The 17,414-nt window shown below is 33.7% G+C and overlaps 2 protein-coding genes across 2 annotated transcripts; both read right to left on the bottom strand.

Annotated features, from left to right (window-relative positions):
• Positions 1-1,427: 1,427 nt before the first annotated feature.
• LOC114316374 (uncharacterized) lies at positions 1,428-4,734 on the bottom strand. The gene is made up of 4 exons (XM_028263028.2): positions 4,042-4,734; positions 3,257-3,332; positions 2,917-3,023; positions 1,428-1,876 (listed from the first exon to the last, which is right to left on the bottom strand). The coding sequence occupies exons 1-4, from the start codon at positions 4,438-4,440 to the stop codon at positions 1,652-1,654; spliced, it is 807 nt and encodes a 268-aa protein (XP_028118829.2). The 5' UTR covers positions 4,441-4,734; the 3' UTR covers positions 1,428-1,651.
• A 3,908-nt stretch (positions 4,735-8,642) lies between these two features.
• On the bottom strand, positions 8,643-12,343 carry LOC114316399 (Profilin family protein). The gene is made up of 7 exons (XM_028263054.2): positions 12,215-12,343; positions 11,822-11,900; positions 11,653-11,722; positions 10,126-10,235; positions 9,315-9,429; positions 8,970-9,076; positions 8,643-8,882 (listed from the first exon to the last, which is right to left on the bottom strand). Exons 2-6 carry the CDS (start codon positions 11,883-11,885, stop codon positions 8,992-8,994), a joined length of 444 nt encoding a protein of 147 aa, XP_028118855.1. The 5' UTR covers positions 11,886-11,900; positions 12,215-12,343; the 3' UTR covers positions 8,643-8,882; positions 8,970-8,991.
• Positions 12,344-17,414: the final 5,071 nt, after the last annotated feature.

Raw genomic sequence — 17,414 nt, 5'->3', positions numbered from 1 at the left:
TGTATTTTAGAAATATTGCTTGACGGCGTGCTCAACCCAAAATAAAGATTAAATACTTACCTGATATGAAAAAAAAAATTTAAAATTATAAATAAATTATAAAATATTATTGAACAAGCGTATAATCACATGCACTAACAGTGCTTTGTGATAATTTATGACAAAGATGTTACGATGGTGGGTCTTAGATCAAACATGTTAATTCGATGAAGATTTTTTAATAATAATTTCATTATGATAATTTAACCATTTGAAAGGAAAAGTAAAACAAAACAATGTTCCTTTGAAGCGTTTTTTTTATTAAAAAAAAAAAATTGTGAATTGTCAAATCCAACCCCGAAAACAAAAATAGCATGTTTATACTCAAATACTTTAGATTATATTTTGATCCTCAATTTTTTTTTTAATATCTCTTTGAATAATGCTTGGGACCCCCTTTTGGGGGTCACCCCCTCACCCCCCTTTGCCATGTGGCAGGTGGTGATTGGAGGAGCAGGAAAAAAAAGAAAAAGAAAAAGAAAAGGTAACCAATGAGAGAGAGAGGGGGTCAAAGGGGGTGGGGGGAAAAGGGAGATGAATCATTACTCTATTTCTTTTCCAAAATTGAAATGCAATATTACAATAATAGAAACGTATGAGCTCTCTCATTCTTTTCTATAGTATCTGAACGATTCTCTTATCTTACTTAACTTTTGAACATCTCTTATGTTATTTATGCTCAAATACTTTTAGATTGTAGTTAGGTCCTATATTAGTTAAAAAAAATTGTAGAAATAATCTTTTACAAAAAAGAAGTTAAATTTAAATGAAAGAAAAGAAGAGAGAAAAAAAAATGAGTGAAATAAAAATTACACTTTTCTAAAATACTTTTTAGAAAATTCTATTTTCTTGTCTTCCGTATTTTTTTTGGTTTTATTGAATTTTTTTAATATTTTAAGCCAATTTTTTTACTTTTTAGACATACCTAACATAAATATACCTAAAAATTAAAAAAATTGTGAAAAAAACTTTTTAAAAATTCACTAAATACCAAAAATATAAAAAAAATACGAGAATTCAGTATATTTTTTATATTTTTATGTATTTATTAAATTTTTTAAATATTTTTTCATAAATTTTTTACTTTTTAGATATATCTAAGTAAAGTGCATCTAAAAAGGTAAAAAAAATGTTTAAATTTTTTAAAATATTCACTAAAAACAAAAAAAAACACGAAAACTAAAAAACTGAATTTTCAAAAAACTCAAACCAAACACATTGACTAGTTTTTTTGCTTTTTTTTATTTATTATTATTTTATATTACTAACCACAAGTCCAAAATTCAAACCCATATTACAATGATGGAAACAAACAACAGCTTATCTACAAAGTGATTTTGCTTCTATCTTTTGAGCACAATTCAGCCATACCAATTGACCACTTGCTATTAACTAACTTGGAAAATATATTTATTCTGTCTGCATATTGTGTTGCATATATCACAAAGATCAAACAACCCAACCCAAACCAAACTATATACATAGAATTACACACTGACCCCACTGATTTATTTATTTAATTCCTCACCTCACATGAGATTTAAACATGACTCAAAATCCATTATAGCAATCAACAAAAGGGTCCAAACTATTTGTTTTGTCAATCATAAAATTAACAAATAACACAACCTTCTGGATTCTCCTCTTTATTATCAACATAGTAGTACTGTGCTATTTGAGGATTGTAAGCACTCACAAGCTCTGCTATTTTCTTCCCCTCTTCCTCATCCTTTCTTCTACCTCCATCTTTTTTAGGCTCTTCAACCTTTTTCCCCTCATCTTTTTTAGGCTTACCATTCTTCTTTTCAAGTTCTTTGGCGGGCCCGACACTTACAGTCTGTTAGAAAATCAATGAAAGAAAAGATAAGAAATGAATTATTCAAGAGCGAAGAAAAAGTTACAAGAAAATATAATATTGTATTTTTTTTTTTCTTCTTCTTATTTGATTAAAAGTTGGAGAGAAAGAAAAAGAAAAAAAGTATCTGCATCAAAGAAGAGAAAAAAAATATTTACAGCTTATATTAATTATCAAAGTAATCTTTTATGTTTTTATATTTTTAGTATTTAGATAAACAATTTTGATATTATAAAAAATTGGTAATCACTTCATTTTATTTCCTCTCCCAATCTGTTTACTTTTGCAGGAATTCAAAAAATAAAGGGCAAATTACATTAACGGTCTCTATAGTTTAGGCTCGTGTCACTTTAATTCATGACTTTTCAATTGCGCTACATTTAATTATGAATTTTGAATCTTGTTTCAAATAAGAACAATTGAACGTATCATTGCTTAATTTCAAGGGTAAAATTATCAATTTGATAAAATATAAACTAATTTGACAAAAATAATGTCAAAAAAATATTTTAAAAATTATAAAATTATGTAAAATTGATAAAAATTACATGATTAATTTTTAAAAATTAATTTTACATGATCATCATCCAAATATATAGTAAAAATTAATTTGGTAAAAAAATAAATAAATAAATGTCTAAAAGATTTATTGATTTTATATAATTTTATCTTTAGTAGGTAGAAATAATTTTTTGAGATTTATTTTTATCAAATTAATTTATATTTTATCAAATTGACGATTTTACCCTTAAAAAATCCAATAGTATCTTCAATTATTCTTATTTGGAATAAGATTCAAAATTCAATGTCAAATGTGTCACAATTAAAAAGTTAAGAACCAAAGTAACACAAGTCCCAAGCTATAGGGATCGTTAATGTAATTCACCCAAAAATAAATTTTAAGAGAAACCAATTTCTCTCTATTTATTTTCATTTTCTCTAACAATAAGACAAACTTATTTAAATTTATTTATTTTTCCCCGGTCTCTCCAAACCTATCAATTGAAACAGCCAATTAGTACCTCTGTGTGGCATAATTTGCGCAATTTTTTGACTAGCGTAACTAGATCAACATCGCCGATCACCGTTAATTTATTCTCCTTCATGTCCACAGCAATTGATTCAATTCCTACCAAAAGAGAAGTTAACAGTTGCAAAACACAGTCATATACACCAGTGGAAAAAGAGCATTTTTGGCGATCACTTTCTGCAACTGGCTGATGTTTTTGTTGCTGAAAATCATTTTTTGTCACAAAAAAATTTATGGTAATAAAATTCTCATCGTTGATGACTAAAAATTTTGTCGTCAAAAATGTTCCTTTTCTTGCAGTACTTTAATTGGGAGTGTGGAAAGAAGAATACCAGCAAGTTTGGAAACTGTTTCTATAACCTTTTTCTTGGCTTTGTCATCATTTATAGCTAATTTCAATACTACTTTCTGCAACACAAAAGCCAACAATGGTTCAAAAAATTAAAAAAAAAAAATGTGGAAGATGCTTTCTCCACCCTCCATGTCTGCATAAACAAAATTATTTCAAATTTTCATGGAAAAATTAGTTAAAAAAAATAAAAACTTTAGAGTTTAAGTCTTATAACAAAAATAAGTCATGAGTTTTTAATTTTATCAATTTAAAACTTAATATTTTTTATTTATTTTCAATTTAAATCATTAGTTTGTGTTTGTTAAGTAAAACTGACAGAAAAATAATACTTTAATCATTAAACTCAATATAGGTGTACATAAAATGTTTAAAACATCATTTTTTATTGAGTTTAATAAATAAAATATTATTTTTTTCATCAATTTTATTTAACGTAAATAGACAAATGATTTAAATTAAAAACAAATTAAAAATTTTAATTGACAAAATTAAAAATTCGAGATTTAAGTGTCAAACCTTAGAATTTTTTACATAATTTCTCCATTTTTTTCCCTCTAAAGAAAACTTTTAAATATTTTGGTTGTACCTTATCAAAAATTATCATGCGAATCAGGAAGATTGCATGGCTATATGCCCATCCAATAGTATATTGTCATTCCTCCACTATTTTCTTATTTGTAGGTCTTTGTAATTATTAGACTTTCTATTATTAATTGGGCATATCACCAACATAAAATTTCTAAAAGACTTTATAATTACTCGTACCTTCGAATTAGCATAAAAAGCACCATCACGTGAATCATAACCACTATGATCATCGTAAGACATCCCACTATCCAGTTGTTGGCACCCATCTAAATCCAACTTAGGTCGGCTCTTACCATTACCACCACTACTGTCGCCACCATTATCATACCTCTCTGCGACCAAAGGTTCTCCGACATTAATATTAACATGGCACGAACCTATATATATAGGTGGTAGTGAAGAGCCTGGACCTAGATGATGGTTGTATGGATTTGGATACCCATACTCAGTAGTAGAGTAAAGGGGATTTGGATTGGGTCCATGACTGTGATTGGGACTAGCGGCGAAGTAAGGAAATGGAGAGGGAGGAGCGTAGTTGTGATGATGATCATTGTACGGTGGAGCGGAAGGGTGCATGGATGGCACAGAATTTACGTAGAGAAAGAGAGAGATGGTTTTGGAGGGAATGGAAACAGAGGGTATGTCTCCCCCTCTTAAATAAACTCTTTTCTTCTTGATTGACAACAAGAAAATTACAGGGAAATTTCATGGAAAATGAGCTAGAAAATATCTGGGTGTAAACAAATGTCACACCATAAATCAACTCTCCATATCAGTCGTCTAGTCTTCTTATAATAATGAAATATTGTACGTAATTTTATTTTATTTTTTTATCACTAACCACGTCGTTAGAGTTTGGCCAATGTTTTTTCCAAAAAAAAAAAAAATTATAATAAAAAATGGTTGTTAAAATTTGTGCAGTTGAAATCGTCAAAAATGTGACTTTGCAAGTCATTACCCAACAAGGTGGTTGAAATCGTCAAAAATGTAACTACGCAAGTCATTACCAAATAAGGTGTTAGAAACGAAGGTTTCACTATTTTTTATTTAGTGATTAAAATATTTAATGAAATTTTCATTTTTTTATAATACTATTTTTTAATATTATTGAGGTTTGTATTAGACTAGGCTAACTTTTTAACCTACAAATATTTGGGATGTGTGACTCACCATGTGATAACATATTTTCTAATCACCAAACATAATTGTAATAAGTTAAAATTGGTTAAAAGTTAACTTTCTTTTTTTTTTTTTTTTACTTTTTTTATATGAGAGGTGATGTGATCCAAAATGAGTTAAAAATTAATTTTGACTTTTTTAACTTATTCCCAAATAGTGTCATTTTCAGTACATTTGTGTCTTATAATGAAAAAATCGAATAAAAAATATATATTTCCTCATCTTTTCATTTGTCCTATATTTTCTTTTTAGGGAAAATTACACACTAGAAGGGTTTTTACATTATTAATTTATATAGAAAAAAAATTGATTTGAATTTTTTTTTTTTTTTGAAAAGGTAGCCTGATGTGTGATTTTCCCTTCCTTTTATGTACATGCAAGTAAGGATAGGTATTATGAAATATATATATATATATATATATATGAATACATCAATCGTTTATAATATAAAAAAAAAATAGAGTTATTTTTGTCAAACTACACTTCATTTTATCCATTTACCTTTATTAATGAGCCTTTTCTTTTCATTGGGTTCTCAACTTCGAACGTCATGTAAATCACATAAGCATTAAGGGTGAGCAACAGATATATCGATTCATCAAAATTGATCAAACTAAATCGATCTGTTGCATTTTGGACGGATGCGTGATGACGAGCGGACGGTTGCAGATTCATTTTCTTCAATTCGCTAATTTGGCGGACGGATGGCGGATTTGAGATTCCTTTGACCGCAACCGAATCGCCAAACCGCGAGCACCTCTATTAATTTATAAGACTTTGTATTTTCAATTTATTTAAATATTTTGTTTGTGTTTTCAATTGAAAAAGAGTTTAAATATTCTGTTAAAAAAAAGTTTTCAACTTGAATATATTTTTTGAATTGAAAAAACCAAACGTATTATTTATCTATATTTTTTAGTTTTTAAATCTAACTCTAAAAATAATAAAAAAAAAATATGATATATACTGGTTGGTTTTTGTTTTCAAAAACATATATACATTTAACAATACAGAGACATACAATCTCAATTCTTCTCCAACCTTCTCTCTTTTGTTCTAACACCTAATTAGCTTGGGCAACTAATAGTTTCATTAGTTTAAATGGCCAACTTTAACTCAAACTAATCTTGATTCGCAGCCAAGAAAGAGATTTTACTGAGTAATTGTAGTTTAACGATATTAGTATCACTTAAGCACCTTCTTTAAGGTTTGAATTATTTTTATATTTTACGAACCACATATTGTAATACTTTATATGGATGAATCATGCTCTGATTGTAATATGTGGATGGGGCATGCAGTGATTGTGATATTCTAAAGTTCAAACTTTCTTTCTTTGGATGAAGTATACATTGATTGTAATACTTTTTTTAAGTCATTGACTAAAATAACTTCTTTTTTTTTTTTTTTTTTTTGAGGAAATACACAATTTGAATTATATTGAAAATTTATAAAATTTTAAACCGCCAAACCGATTCTCATCCATCCGCCAAACTGTCAATCCGCTCAATCCACATCCGCCGGATTGGCGGACGAATGCGGATTGATTTTCTCCAATCCGCCAATCTGGCGGACAGGTGGCGTATTAGAGGTTCCGTGACCGCAACCGAAACCAATATTTTAAAGATGAATCACAAAAATATTTAGGTTTGATTCATTGGAATGAATAAAATTGAATGATCATTCTATCAATTTTTACCCTTTTTTTTATTTTTAGATTTAGTTGATTTAAAAATAAATTACAAATAAAATTATCATTCGACATGTTAAGAGAATGATCATTTCATAAAAAAGTCCATTTCATCTCATTCCAATCAACCAAATAGAAGAAGCTTTTTTTTTTTTTTGCTAAAATAGTACTAAAAAACAAAATAAACTAAAATAAGCAATAAGACAAAATATCACATCAAATCCATAATTATTTCACTTTTTTTCACATAAACATCACATTCAAATACAAAAAAATCCAATTATCTTTACAAGCACAAAAATTTTAACCTCTTAAAATAACTAAAAACTAAAATAGCAATTTCCCAAACACCCCCAGAGTATTACAGTTTAAGGGATTAATCCATTGGGGAGATTACTCAACAAGGTTCCTTTGATTTTTATATGTAACTGTAATTCATACCATAATTAATGGTTCATTTCATTCTATTGTAATTGAGATACATTGAAATAATAATAATAATAATAATAATAATAATAATAATAATATAAATAAATAAATAAGTTGACTACTCTGATAGTCAAGACAAGTTAGGCTCATCTCCTACATCTTTAAGCAAATGACACAAGGGGTAGGCAACAATTTATGGATGACGTCAATGATCAACCGTTGCTAGTATCAAAGAGACATAAAAATATGGGTGGACGTGGATCGATTGCAGCCACGAAATCTCCAATCTGTCATTCGCCCGCCAGATTAGCGGATTGAAGAAAATCAATCCGCATCCATCCACCAATTTGGCAGATGTGGATTGAGCGGATTGACGATTTGGCGGATGGATACGAATCGGTTTGACGGTTTAAAATTTTGCAAATTTTTAACATAATTTAACTTGTGCACTTCCTCAAAAAAAAAAAAAAAAAAAAAAAAAAAATATTACAGTCAATAACTTAAAAAAGTATTACAATCACTGTATGTCTTATCTAAAGAAATAAAGTTTAAAACTTCAGAATATCACGATCACTGCATACCTCATCTACATGTTACAATCACAACATGATTTATCCACATGAAGTATTACAATTTGTGATTTTTAAAATATAATAACAATTCAAACCACTAAAACCATGAACAGAGCAGTAGTAGAGATTGTACGTCTCTGTATTGTTACATCTATATATGTTTTTGAAAACAAAAACTAACCAACATATATCATATTTTCTATTTATTATTTTTAGAGTTAGATTTAAAAAACCAAAAAATATAGATAAATAATACGTTTATTTTTTTCAATTCAAAAAATATATTCAAGTTGAAAACTTTTTTTCAACAGAATATTTAAACTCTTTTTCAATTAAAAACACAAACATAATATTTAAACAAATTGAAAACACAAAGTCTTATAAATTACTCGGAGTGCTCGCGGTTTGACGGTTCGGTTACTGCCTTCAAATCCGCCATCCGTCGCCAAATTGACAGATTGGAGAAAATCAATCCGCAACCATCCGCTCATCGTCACGCATCCATCCAAAATGCGGCGGATCGGTTCGGTTCAATCGGTTTTAGCGGATCGGTATATCCACTGCTCACCCCTACATAAAAAACTTGTAGTGTCACCATAAAATACTAAGCAGATCTAGAGTTAAATCTTTGGTCAAAACCTGCCCCATTTTCTTCATCTTCACTTCTCTCTCTCTAATCTTGGGATAACCGATATCAAGTATATTTGGCTTGTAATGCTATAGATCAAGAACTCAATCACAAACAAGACAAACCGTACGGGGTGTTAAATATGGACCCCATTTTTTGTGTGTGTGAGTTCTTGATGTATAAGTGTAACATTACCGTTGGCTCATTCTAAAATGCAAAAGTGGAAACCTTACCTTTTAAAAGCCATGCTTCCAGAGATCTCAAAATGCCACAACAAAGATTATCAAGAGAATTGATCACAATAAAACATCAATGAGGTAGCAGAAAAATTCCAGTAGAATTAAATAGAGTCCAAGGAGAACTAAACTAACAATGTCATCGAATTCCATAATGGTTATTGAACAACCCTCTTCATCCATTTCACAAGAAGACCAGGTTCACTTGAATTCTGTACATTGATGAAGTCTGCTTGCTACGAACTTGGTTTGCACCAGAGTAATCAATTTGTAGCACAACGCACCTGCATTCATAACATTGAATAGATAACAAAATAGTCCAATAAAACATGCAAGAGGAGCACTACATAGATGCTATAAAGTTAAAGTACCATCATGCAATGAGGTCAAATGTCAAAGGTTTTTTCGACCCAACTGCCATGCAAACTGATCAACCACCACCATAGCACGAGATGCCGAGCCAATAGAACCATCATATCTACAAAAGTTCAATAACAAGTCGGAAAATAAAGAACTTAACAAATTGGCTACCAAGTTCCCCATTATTATAAATGCAAGGCACAATCTAAAGTTGTACTGTTAGCTGAACATGAAATGGGCTTCTAAATGTAGTATTTCAGGCGCAGCCAAAAAAAAAATGCAGTACTTAGTCCTTTTGGGGCTTGGCTTGTCACATGAGTCTGAATTTCATGTTAAAATGATAAAAAAATGCTTACAATGCAACCAAGAGAAATGCTGCTGTATGCATTACTATAGCACCTTCACCAGCAGGTTTTGAAGTGTTCATGCACCTTGCAGAAAACCAATTCTCATGAATTGATGTGACAACATCTGCCACCAAAATTTGGTACAATAAACTTCAGTCAAACAGAATTATCAACGGCATAACTAAATATTTTATGGGACAAGCAAATGCCTGATGAAAAAAGAGATTAATTCACATTGGCATTTGCTAACAGTAGTTCCTATCCCTTACTGTATATTTCAAACCTTTGAATAATTGCATATTGCACAATTGGACAGAGAACCACAAATTAGAGCTGGAATAACTATACAAATAGCAAACTTTTAGCAAACAATCAAATGGTTTCTGATTGGAAAAAATGGTTGTTGGGTCAGAATTTTCAAGAGGAATGTCTCTATATGCTTCTATGGTCAACACAAAGTAAATACATTTCTTACTTTGCAGATTCTACCCAGAACTGAAAAATCATTTTGATATCTCTGGACAAAAAGCTGTTTTACACAAAATTATTGCACTTGGGACTCAAACCAAATATCTATTGTAAATGTATAATTAAATTTGACATTGGGTGAATAATTAATTTTAAAAAATAAGGTCCCCCACAAAAAGTAATTGAAATTGACCAGAAGCTGAAATGCAATCTTCAGAGTATTAGATTGCAATGGTTTCAGCATGAATAGAGTATGGAAATCTAATTCTGAGAAACGACATACTACTTGGTATTTTTTTTCATAGTTTAGCATCATCTCTAGAATTGTGTTGCAGCCATAGTATCAACTCACATTGGTTTAGCCCAATGAAGAAGCTCTCAGATTGGAGTTTGTAGCGTTTGATGAAATCGACAAATTGGCTCAGTTCAATAGGATTTGCATTTATCCCTTCTTGTTCTGCACTGTAAGCACCGATATTAAGCCTATGCCCTTAGTAGGACAAATTAATGAAACACAAGCACCAGGAATAAAAATTGTTTCTCGTGACTAATTTTTTTATCTTAATAAATGAAACCAGCTAGCATGTGATCTTTTTCTCCCATGATACATAAAGATTACAAACTCATTTGAAAATGCTACTGCACAGAATTGCAGATGAAAGGAACATCAAATAATCTTGCTCCACATCTGTGTGCAAAATTTCAAATGTAATTCTACCAAAAATGGGCTAGTACATAGATTTACACACAAACCTAGCACTGAGAAGTCATTAGTATAGTTAATCCCGGAAATATATAGACTTAAAATAGTTGGCAGTAACATTCTCTGCCTAGATGTATGTGTATTTTTATTTTTATTTTTAAATGTACCTAGATGTATGTGTATATTTATCTATATATACACATCTTCATATCTATACATATGCGCACAAATTTTTTCGGTCTTGGGGGAAAATCTAGGATAATTCTGGAAAGCCATTTTGTATTGCATTTAACAATATAATCTTTGCAGTTTTATGTTTCTTTTCCAATAGTTGAATGCTTGTGCTATTGGCATAAATAAAGGAAGGAAGCCAACTTGTCCATGCATACATACTAAAATCACCATTCCACATATTGGACAAAAACTTGTAACTTGTGCCTCTACTCACAGTCCATGTAACATAGGCAACAAAAACAGACAGCTATAGCTGAATTTTAGAATGTTAAACAGTTTCGTTATAAATGAAGAAAGTGATCCTATCTTATTGCTTCAGTGAAATGGGTGTTTACGTTGCAAGCAGTGGAGGACAATAGAGCTGCTACAAAAGAAAGAGGACAAGGTGTCAAAAGAGATGCTAAGCAGTGGAGAGAGAGGTTAGAATATGAACAAGAACAAGAACAAAGTTTTAATAGCAAAGATGTTTTCAAAACAAAAATTCACCCGACAGGGTGAATATGGAGTCAAATCAAAAGTACTTTATGTAGCATGTAAAATGACTTCAAGTCAACGAATTTGTTACTTATCTCTGCCAAACGATTAAAGTCTTGGATATAGTTTGCATGTAAACCAAACAACAAGAAACGCATTTTGATACTTTATGACAAACAAAACCTTCCTGTTTCTTTTTCTCATAAATTTTGATCTTGGTAACTACATAGATAAGTTAATGGATTTCAAAGTATATTAGCTACAACAAAAAGCTAGGTCCCTATGTTACATCAACTTCGTACGGGTGTTATTGTGTCTAAAGTGTCAGATTCATCAAATTCTCATGTCCAATAAATTTGATGAAATGCAAGATAGCCAAAACAAAAAAGTGGAGAAAAACCAAAAAACTCAAACACATATACACTTGAACACCAGATAGGAAACATAGAATACTCAAAATTTCCTTACATGGTGGACAACAGGCGAGAGGGTGCAGTTGGGTCATGGTTAATAAGCAAAGCAGCCTTCAACGGTTGACCTACAAGTTATAAAATGCTTCTCACCTATTTACCCATAAATGACATGAAAAACAATAACACAGTGAGAGGGATTGCATAAACAACTTCAGATTGCTCACCAGAAGAACCAATACAGGTAGATGCCCACTTGTCCCAAACTTTATGTACAAAAGCCCAGTCCATTAAGGTAGTCAACAACTGCAAGCATCAGATTTAGTAAAAAAATGTTAAGGCAGCATACACTTTGGTGTCCCATGAAAACATGATCTGCTTAATTGTGTTTATGTAATAATTGAACAAAAAAATATAGTATTCAAGCTAAGGCAAATCACTATACAATGCTATCAGAGATCCATTTCATTTCAAAACTAGATGACTACCATAAGTTCAACTAAGACAATTAAAAACCCTAGTTTCAAAATAACAAATACATCATCTTGAATGTAAAAATTGTATACAAATTCAGTACATAGAAACTCAAATTCATATACAGAGATAGAGATTGATGAGACCTGGGAAAGGGATTGCAATGGTTGAGCGATGGAGCTGTATGCTCAGAACTACGTCGTAGAGCACGGACTGACTGGGTCGGTTTAGTTTTGGGTGTTGGGCCCAAACTATGTAGCTCCATTTTAATTAACAATTTGAATAGTTTTTTTTAATAATACAAAAATGAAATTAATTTAATAAATAATTGCAATCATATAAATTTCTTATATATGTGTTGGCTTTTTGGCTTTTCGAATGGTGTTTTTGTGAATGTGAGCGTGCCAGCAAGGATCAATCAGTCCTTACAGAAATTGTGATTGCCAACCAATTATCAGACGATTTGTGTTTTAGTTCTTTTCAGCCTCAATGAAGAGGACTTTTACTGGTGGCTTGATTTAGGAGAAGTTAATAGAAAATAACAGTAATATGAAGAACAATTGAAGTATTTCATAAAAATGAACACTTACAATGGTCCGAACTCAGCCTCAGAGAGGTTTACAACAGCAATCTACTTGAATCTACTTGAAGCTACTCCTATGAATCGAAGTGCAGTGCTGGTATTTAAAGTGCAGGTATTTAAAGACTGGAAATATAAATGACTAGAAAAGAAAATATATGAAGTAAATGACTGGTTTGTATGATCTGAGTCCGTCCTTTTTCCTGGGGGCTGCTCTGCTATTTATACTCGTCAGTGATGACCTTCGAACTGCACTTCGATCCGTCGAACTGCTCCTCCATGATCGCTGATCATGCTTCCTTAAAAGTAGCTCCATTACGCCATTACTGGCAGTTGAGCTTCCCTCTTGTACTGGATTTGAATACGAGTAACCGTTGAAGACACGTCATCTTGCATCCCGTTATTTGATCTAGTGTTACTCAGATCATGTGAGGACCAATATTTATTGCCACGTGTACGATCAGGATTAAAGGCTTGAATAATCTTCCTTTATTACCCTTACTATGCCACGTGTCGAACTGTAACTGGCTTTTACAAAATATGTAGCCAACATTACCCCCCGCACTAATATACCCAATACTTGGTGATATTAGTGGATTGCAGTTTTCCCGCGCTTCCAGAACGTGTATGGAGTCCATATTCTGGAAACACAACCGTCATCCATTTGGAGATCATCTGCATTAACTCGTCGAACATCCCAATACCTTAGTATTCGAACAGGCTATGGCTGCATCAACTTCCCTTTCTATTGATCAAGCATATGAAGAGCCTTTGAGTGATGTTGTTCCCCCTCGAAAGAACCTCCACGCATTCATTAGCCACCTTTACCCGCCCTTCTATATTCAGGTAATGGAGGCTTTTGCAGATTATAAACCTTTGGACTATGAACGCATTGCCTTTAATCCCTTGGTTTACAAACTTACAGATACAAAGAGTTCTTCCCCTAAGCTCCCTTTGTATTCTGACCGAACTACCCTCGAGCCTTTGCTTCGACAAGTTGCAAATATGGATCTAGGAAACTCTTCTTCACAGACCTCTGCATGGGATGAAACTGTGACCTCTTCATCCTCTGGAGCTTCTGGCTGGACAAGCTGGTCCACTCCTGAGACTTATGATCTAAGGGAGCGAATCAATCACCATTTTGTTGAGTTTACTGACCCCTTGGAGTTTCCCTCCTACGCTCGAAGCTCAGTGGTCTACCCTTACGTGCCCATTGACCTTCGACGTAGCTTGGAGGAGAATCTGCTTGTGGCTTGGTATACTTCTTCCATGCCTACGAAGATAATGCACCCTGCCCAGCGTCCAGAAGAAGCACAAGGGTACACCCCTTCCTTTTTAGCCAAAAAGGCGAAGATTTGTTCTTCTGATTGGCTTGACTACATTAATGCCTTTGTTCCATCTGCTCCCGTGCCATCTCCCATAATAGAAGCATCCACTCCTTCTTCTGCATCTGCATCCTCTGAGATAGAAACACCTGCTCCTTCCCCTTCGTCTTCTGAAGCAGAACCATCTTCTCCTTCTCCTTCTCCTTCTCCCATCCTCTCCTGGACAGAGAAACTAAGACTTGCCCTTCCCATGGACAAAGTCTTTCCACCTTACCAACCTCCGTCACCCCCTTCTCCAGCCGAGCGAAAGCAAGCTCAACTTTTGCTCGCGGCTTTCTCCCATCTGCCCTTCAATGTTCTTGAGGATGACATTCCTCTTAAGAACTTTCAATGGGCTTGTGATATCTTGACTAGAGGTCATGTTCTCAACCCTATTGCCCAGGCAGAACTTCATTTGTTTTTGGACCAACTCCCAGTGCTCCTCTACTGGCATCGAAATTCTAAGATCACCATCCAGAATCTGGATCAACTCTTATCTCTCCGAATTCATGCCCAATATGAAGCAGAGAATTTTATCGAAGAGTTCGATGACTTCAGGAATAAAGATTCTGCGTACTGGGATGATTTGGTTATAGATGAATTGGAACAAAAATCAAGGGAAGAGGCCTTCGAAGCAAAGGCTGAAGAACTCTATTATGAAGTGAGAGCTCATCAGCTTATGCAATCAACTTTAGAAGAGATAGAAGAAATAATAAAGAAAGAACAGAAATTTATTGACCATTGCTGGACAAAATTTCATGACCTTGTTATTTATTCTATTCCTTATTTTTATGAGCTTGAATTTGTACCCAGATAGAGTTACTTAATGTAATCATCTTGGCTTTAATATGAACAAAGTCTTTCTGTACTCAACACTGTTTGACTCTATCTCCTTTCATCTCTAAAAGCTAACTCATAACTTCGATTTGAACAATCTCATCCTTCGAATCAACTGTTTAATGAAGAACTAAAAGAACCAATCATGTCTTTGTCCAATTCATGGAGTAAAATTGACAATTCTGGCAGATATTATTTTAGTACTTCGATTTCAATGACTTTACTTTTTCAACACTAACTGTAACCAATATATGGTCATGGTTGATATAGCCAATCAATTTTAAACTGATCTCTTTTGGCTTCGAAGGGCAAACTATAGCAATTCCTTCTTGCTCATGTAGAAACCAATAATTGGTCTTGGATGTTTCGAACAGTGCCCCTTTCCCTTAAAGAGTCCTAGGGCTTGCTTCGAATGTTGTCACTTTGACTGATAACCTTTGAACAGGTCTTTGGATTTTTGAAGTAGACCAATACTTTGAGTATTCAAGCATTTTTAAGCATGCAGTATGCTTCGAAGTCGGCTTCTGCATTTCGAAGCCGTTGTTGTTTGAAATTTTAGCGCCGAAATTTGGCTTCGAAGCTGGCATCAATGTGCTTTTCCCTCCAGAAATCATCGATGTTGAAAAAGATTCCTTGTTTTCGCACGTTTTAGTACTTAACGACTTACGAGATATATTCCCGCACACAAAAGTTATTTAAAACCTTTTCACTCTGTGCCCCGGAATTGCTTACGCATTCAAACCCCCTCTAGATTTCCATTTCTCTCTACTCCCTTCTATATTTTCCGAGAACTCACTATCAATGGCTTCTTCCTCATCAAAAGCTCCGACCATAGAGCGCGTAAACTCATCTGTGGCTTTGAAACGGCTTATTGATGCTGAATGTGAGAAATACAAGAGTGATGAGAAAAGTGCTATCGATGGGCGTATCTTTATCCCTCGTCGCCATGTGCAGCGAGAGTACGTGCTTGGACCCATTTTCAAGGAGATCCCTTCCGAGCTTCCCGCCCTATATCCTCGCTTGGAGAATCAATGTCTTCTGTATGAGGGTGGTCTCGACTGGAAAGGTTGGAAAGTCAATCGTCCTCACCGATGCTGGCCCACGATGAGACCAGAGTGGCAAGAATGGTACGACCGGGTTGTCCCTGCTAGGACATTGGACCTTCAAGAACTCTGCCTTCTTGATGCTCTTCGACTATCTAGGGTAACTATCTCAGAGGACCCTTTTCTAATCCCCGCTGCTTTATGTTTTTGGAACCCTATTTTCAATTTCTTTCAGTTTAGGTGTGGGATGATGGCTCCCACTGTTCTTGATATTTGCCATCTATTAGGAGTATCCCCCATTGGTACCCCCATCACACCAGATTTTCCTGACTTAGTAGTCCCTTTCTCCCTTCCCTCTCTTAATTTATCTTACAGTGATTTTGTTAGAGTCGAGAACAAAAGAATGGGTCCAGTAACTGATAGGGAATTCTTTTCCTTTTTATTATATTGGCTTTGCAAATTTCTTTTCTGCACTTCCTCCCAAAGAATCATGCCTGAATTTGCTCCTCTTGCCAAAGCCTTGGTTTTGCAGAAAAGAGTAGCCTTAGCCCCATACATTCTGGGTCATGTATATAGAGTTTGTTCCCTCTTTTGTGAGAAACCCCTAGATGCCAATCAAGGGGGACCATTTTGGATTCTTCAGCTTTGGCTCTTTGCCTATTTTACTGAACTACAATCCAAATGCCTTAAATTTTCTGGGCTACACTCTCTCACTCATGGCATAAAACTAGCCAATGCTTCACTTTATCCAGCTACTTTTGCCTTTTATTTCTCCTTCTTTCATCAACTACCAGCTGCTCTTCCTGATCATCGTTTCCGTCCCTTCGAAGCTAGCATAGGTCCAACCTGGTTGAATCACTTCCTCAGTGACAGGCTCTGTGCTTTGCTTATTCATAAAGATATGTGGGCTTCCCTACTGATCCCTAGGGAACTGTTTATTGGGACCACCAACCCCAGAGCCTATAAATGCATAGCTGAGCCTTATTGTCCTGCTCAATTTGCTAGACAATTTGGCCTCACACAAGGAGTTCCAATACCTCTTTGCAGCAACACCAATCTGAGTCTTACTAAGAGGGATTTGAAGGTTCGAAAATCAAGATTAGAAGAGGCAACCTTCAAGTTTATGGATGATTTGGCCAGTTTTGAGTTCACCCCTTTCTCCCCTCATGGTACTGAATTGAAGAGATATCAAAATTGGTGGGTGAGCAACATGGAGGTTTATTTGGCCATCTCCTCTCAAAACCTATTGGAGGTGCTGGATGTGCCCAAGCCCAAAGAAGCTGAGACTGTCATTTCTTCCACTATTCCAATTACAGTACCTGCTACAACTCAGTTTACTTCTGCTGCTTCAATTCCTCCCAGAGTCACCCGAAGTATGTACCCCTTTTTCCTTTTCTCTAACCTCTCCACATAATGCTTGCTATCTTATCTCTAATCCTTCTTTTATGAAGGTGGTCAACAACAAAAGAAGAAGAGACTCCTTGAGCTAGAAAGGGAATAAACTGAGCTTCCAGAGATAGAG

The sequence above is a fragment of the Camellia sinensis genome, chromosome 13, assembly GCF_055761805.1.
Source record: "Camellia sinensis isolate YWXY chromosome 13, ASM5576180v1, whole genome shotgun sequence".
NCBI lineage: Eukaryota > Viridiplantae > Streptophyta > Magnoliopsida > Ericales > Theaceae > Camellia > Camellia sinensis.
Note: the sequence above shows the minus strand (reverse complement) of the source record. Positions and strands in the feature narration are given on the sequence as shown.

Excerpts from the sequence above, each read along its gene's own strand:
- LOC114316374 (XM_028263028.2), bottom strand. The coding sequence starts at position 4,440 with ATGCACCCTTCCGCTCCACCGTACAATGATCATCATCACAACTACGCT. Across the intron at positions 3,024-3,256 it reads AACAGTTTCCAAACTTGCTG|GAATTGAATCAATTGCTGTG; the intron begins GTATTCTTCTTT and ends CTCTTTTGGTAG. Across the intron at positions 1,877-2,916 it reads GCAAATTATGCCACACAGAG|ACTGTAAGTGTCGGGCCCGC; the intron begins GTACTAATTGGC and ends ATTTTCTAACAG.
- LOC114316399 (XM_028263054.2), bottom strand. The coding sequence starts at position 11,885 with ATGGACTGGGCTTTTGTACATAAAGTTTGGGACAAGTGGGCATCTACC. Across the intron at positions 11,723-11,821 it reads TACCTGTATTGGTTCTTCTG|GTCAACCGTTGAAGGCTGCT; the intron begins GTGAGCAATCTG and ends TATAACTTGTAG. Across the intron at positions 10,236-11,652 it reads TCTCGCCTGTTGTCCACCAT|TGCAGAACAAGAAGGGATAA; the intron begins GTAAGGAAATTT and ends CGGTGCTTACAG.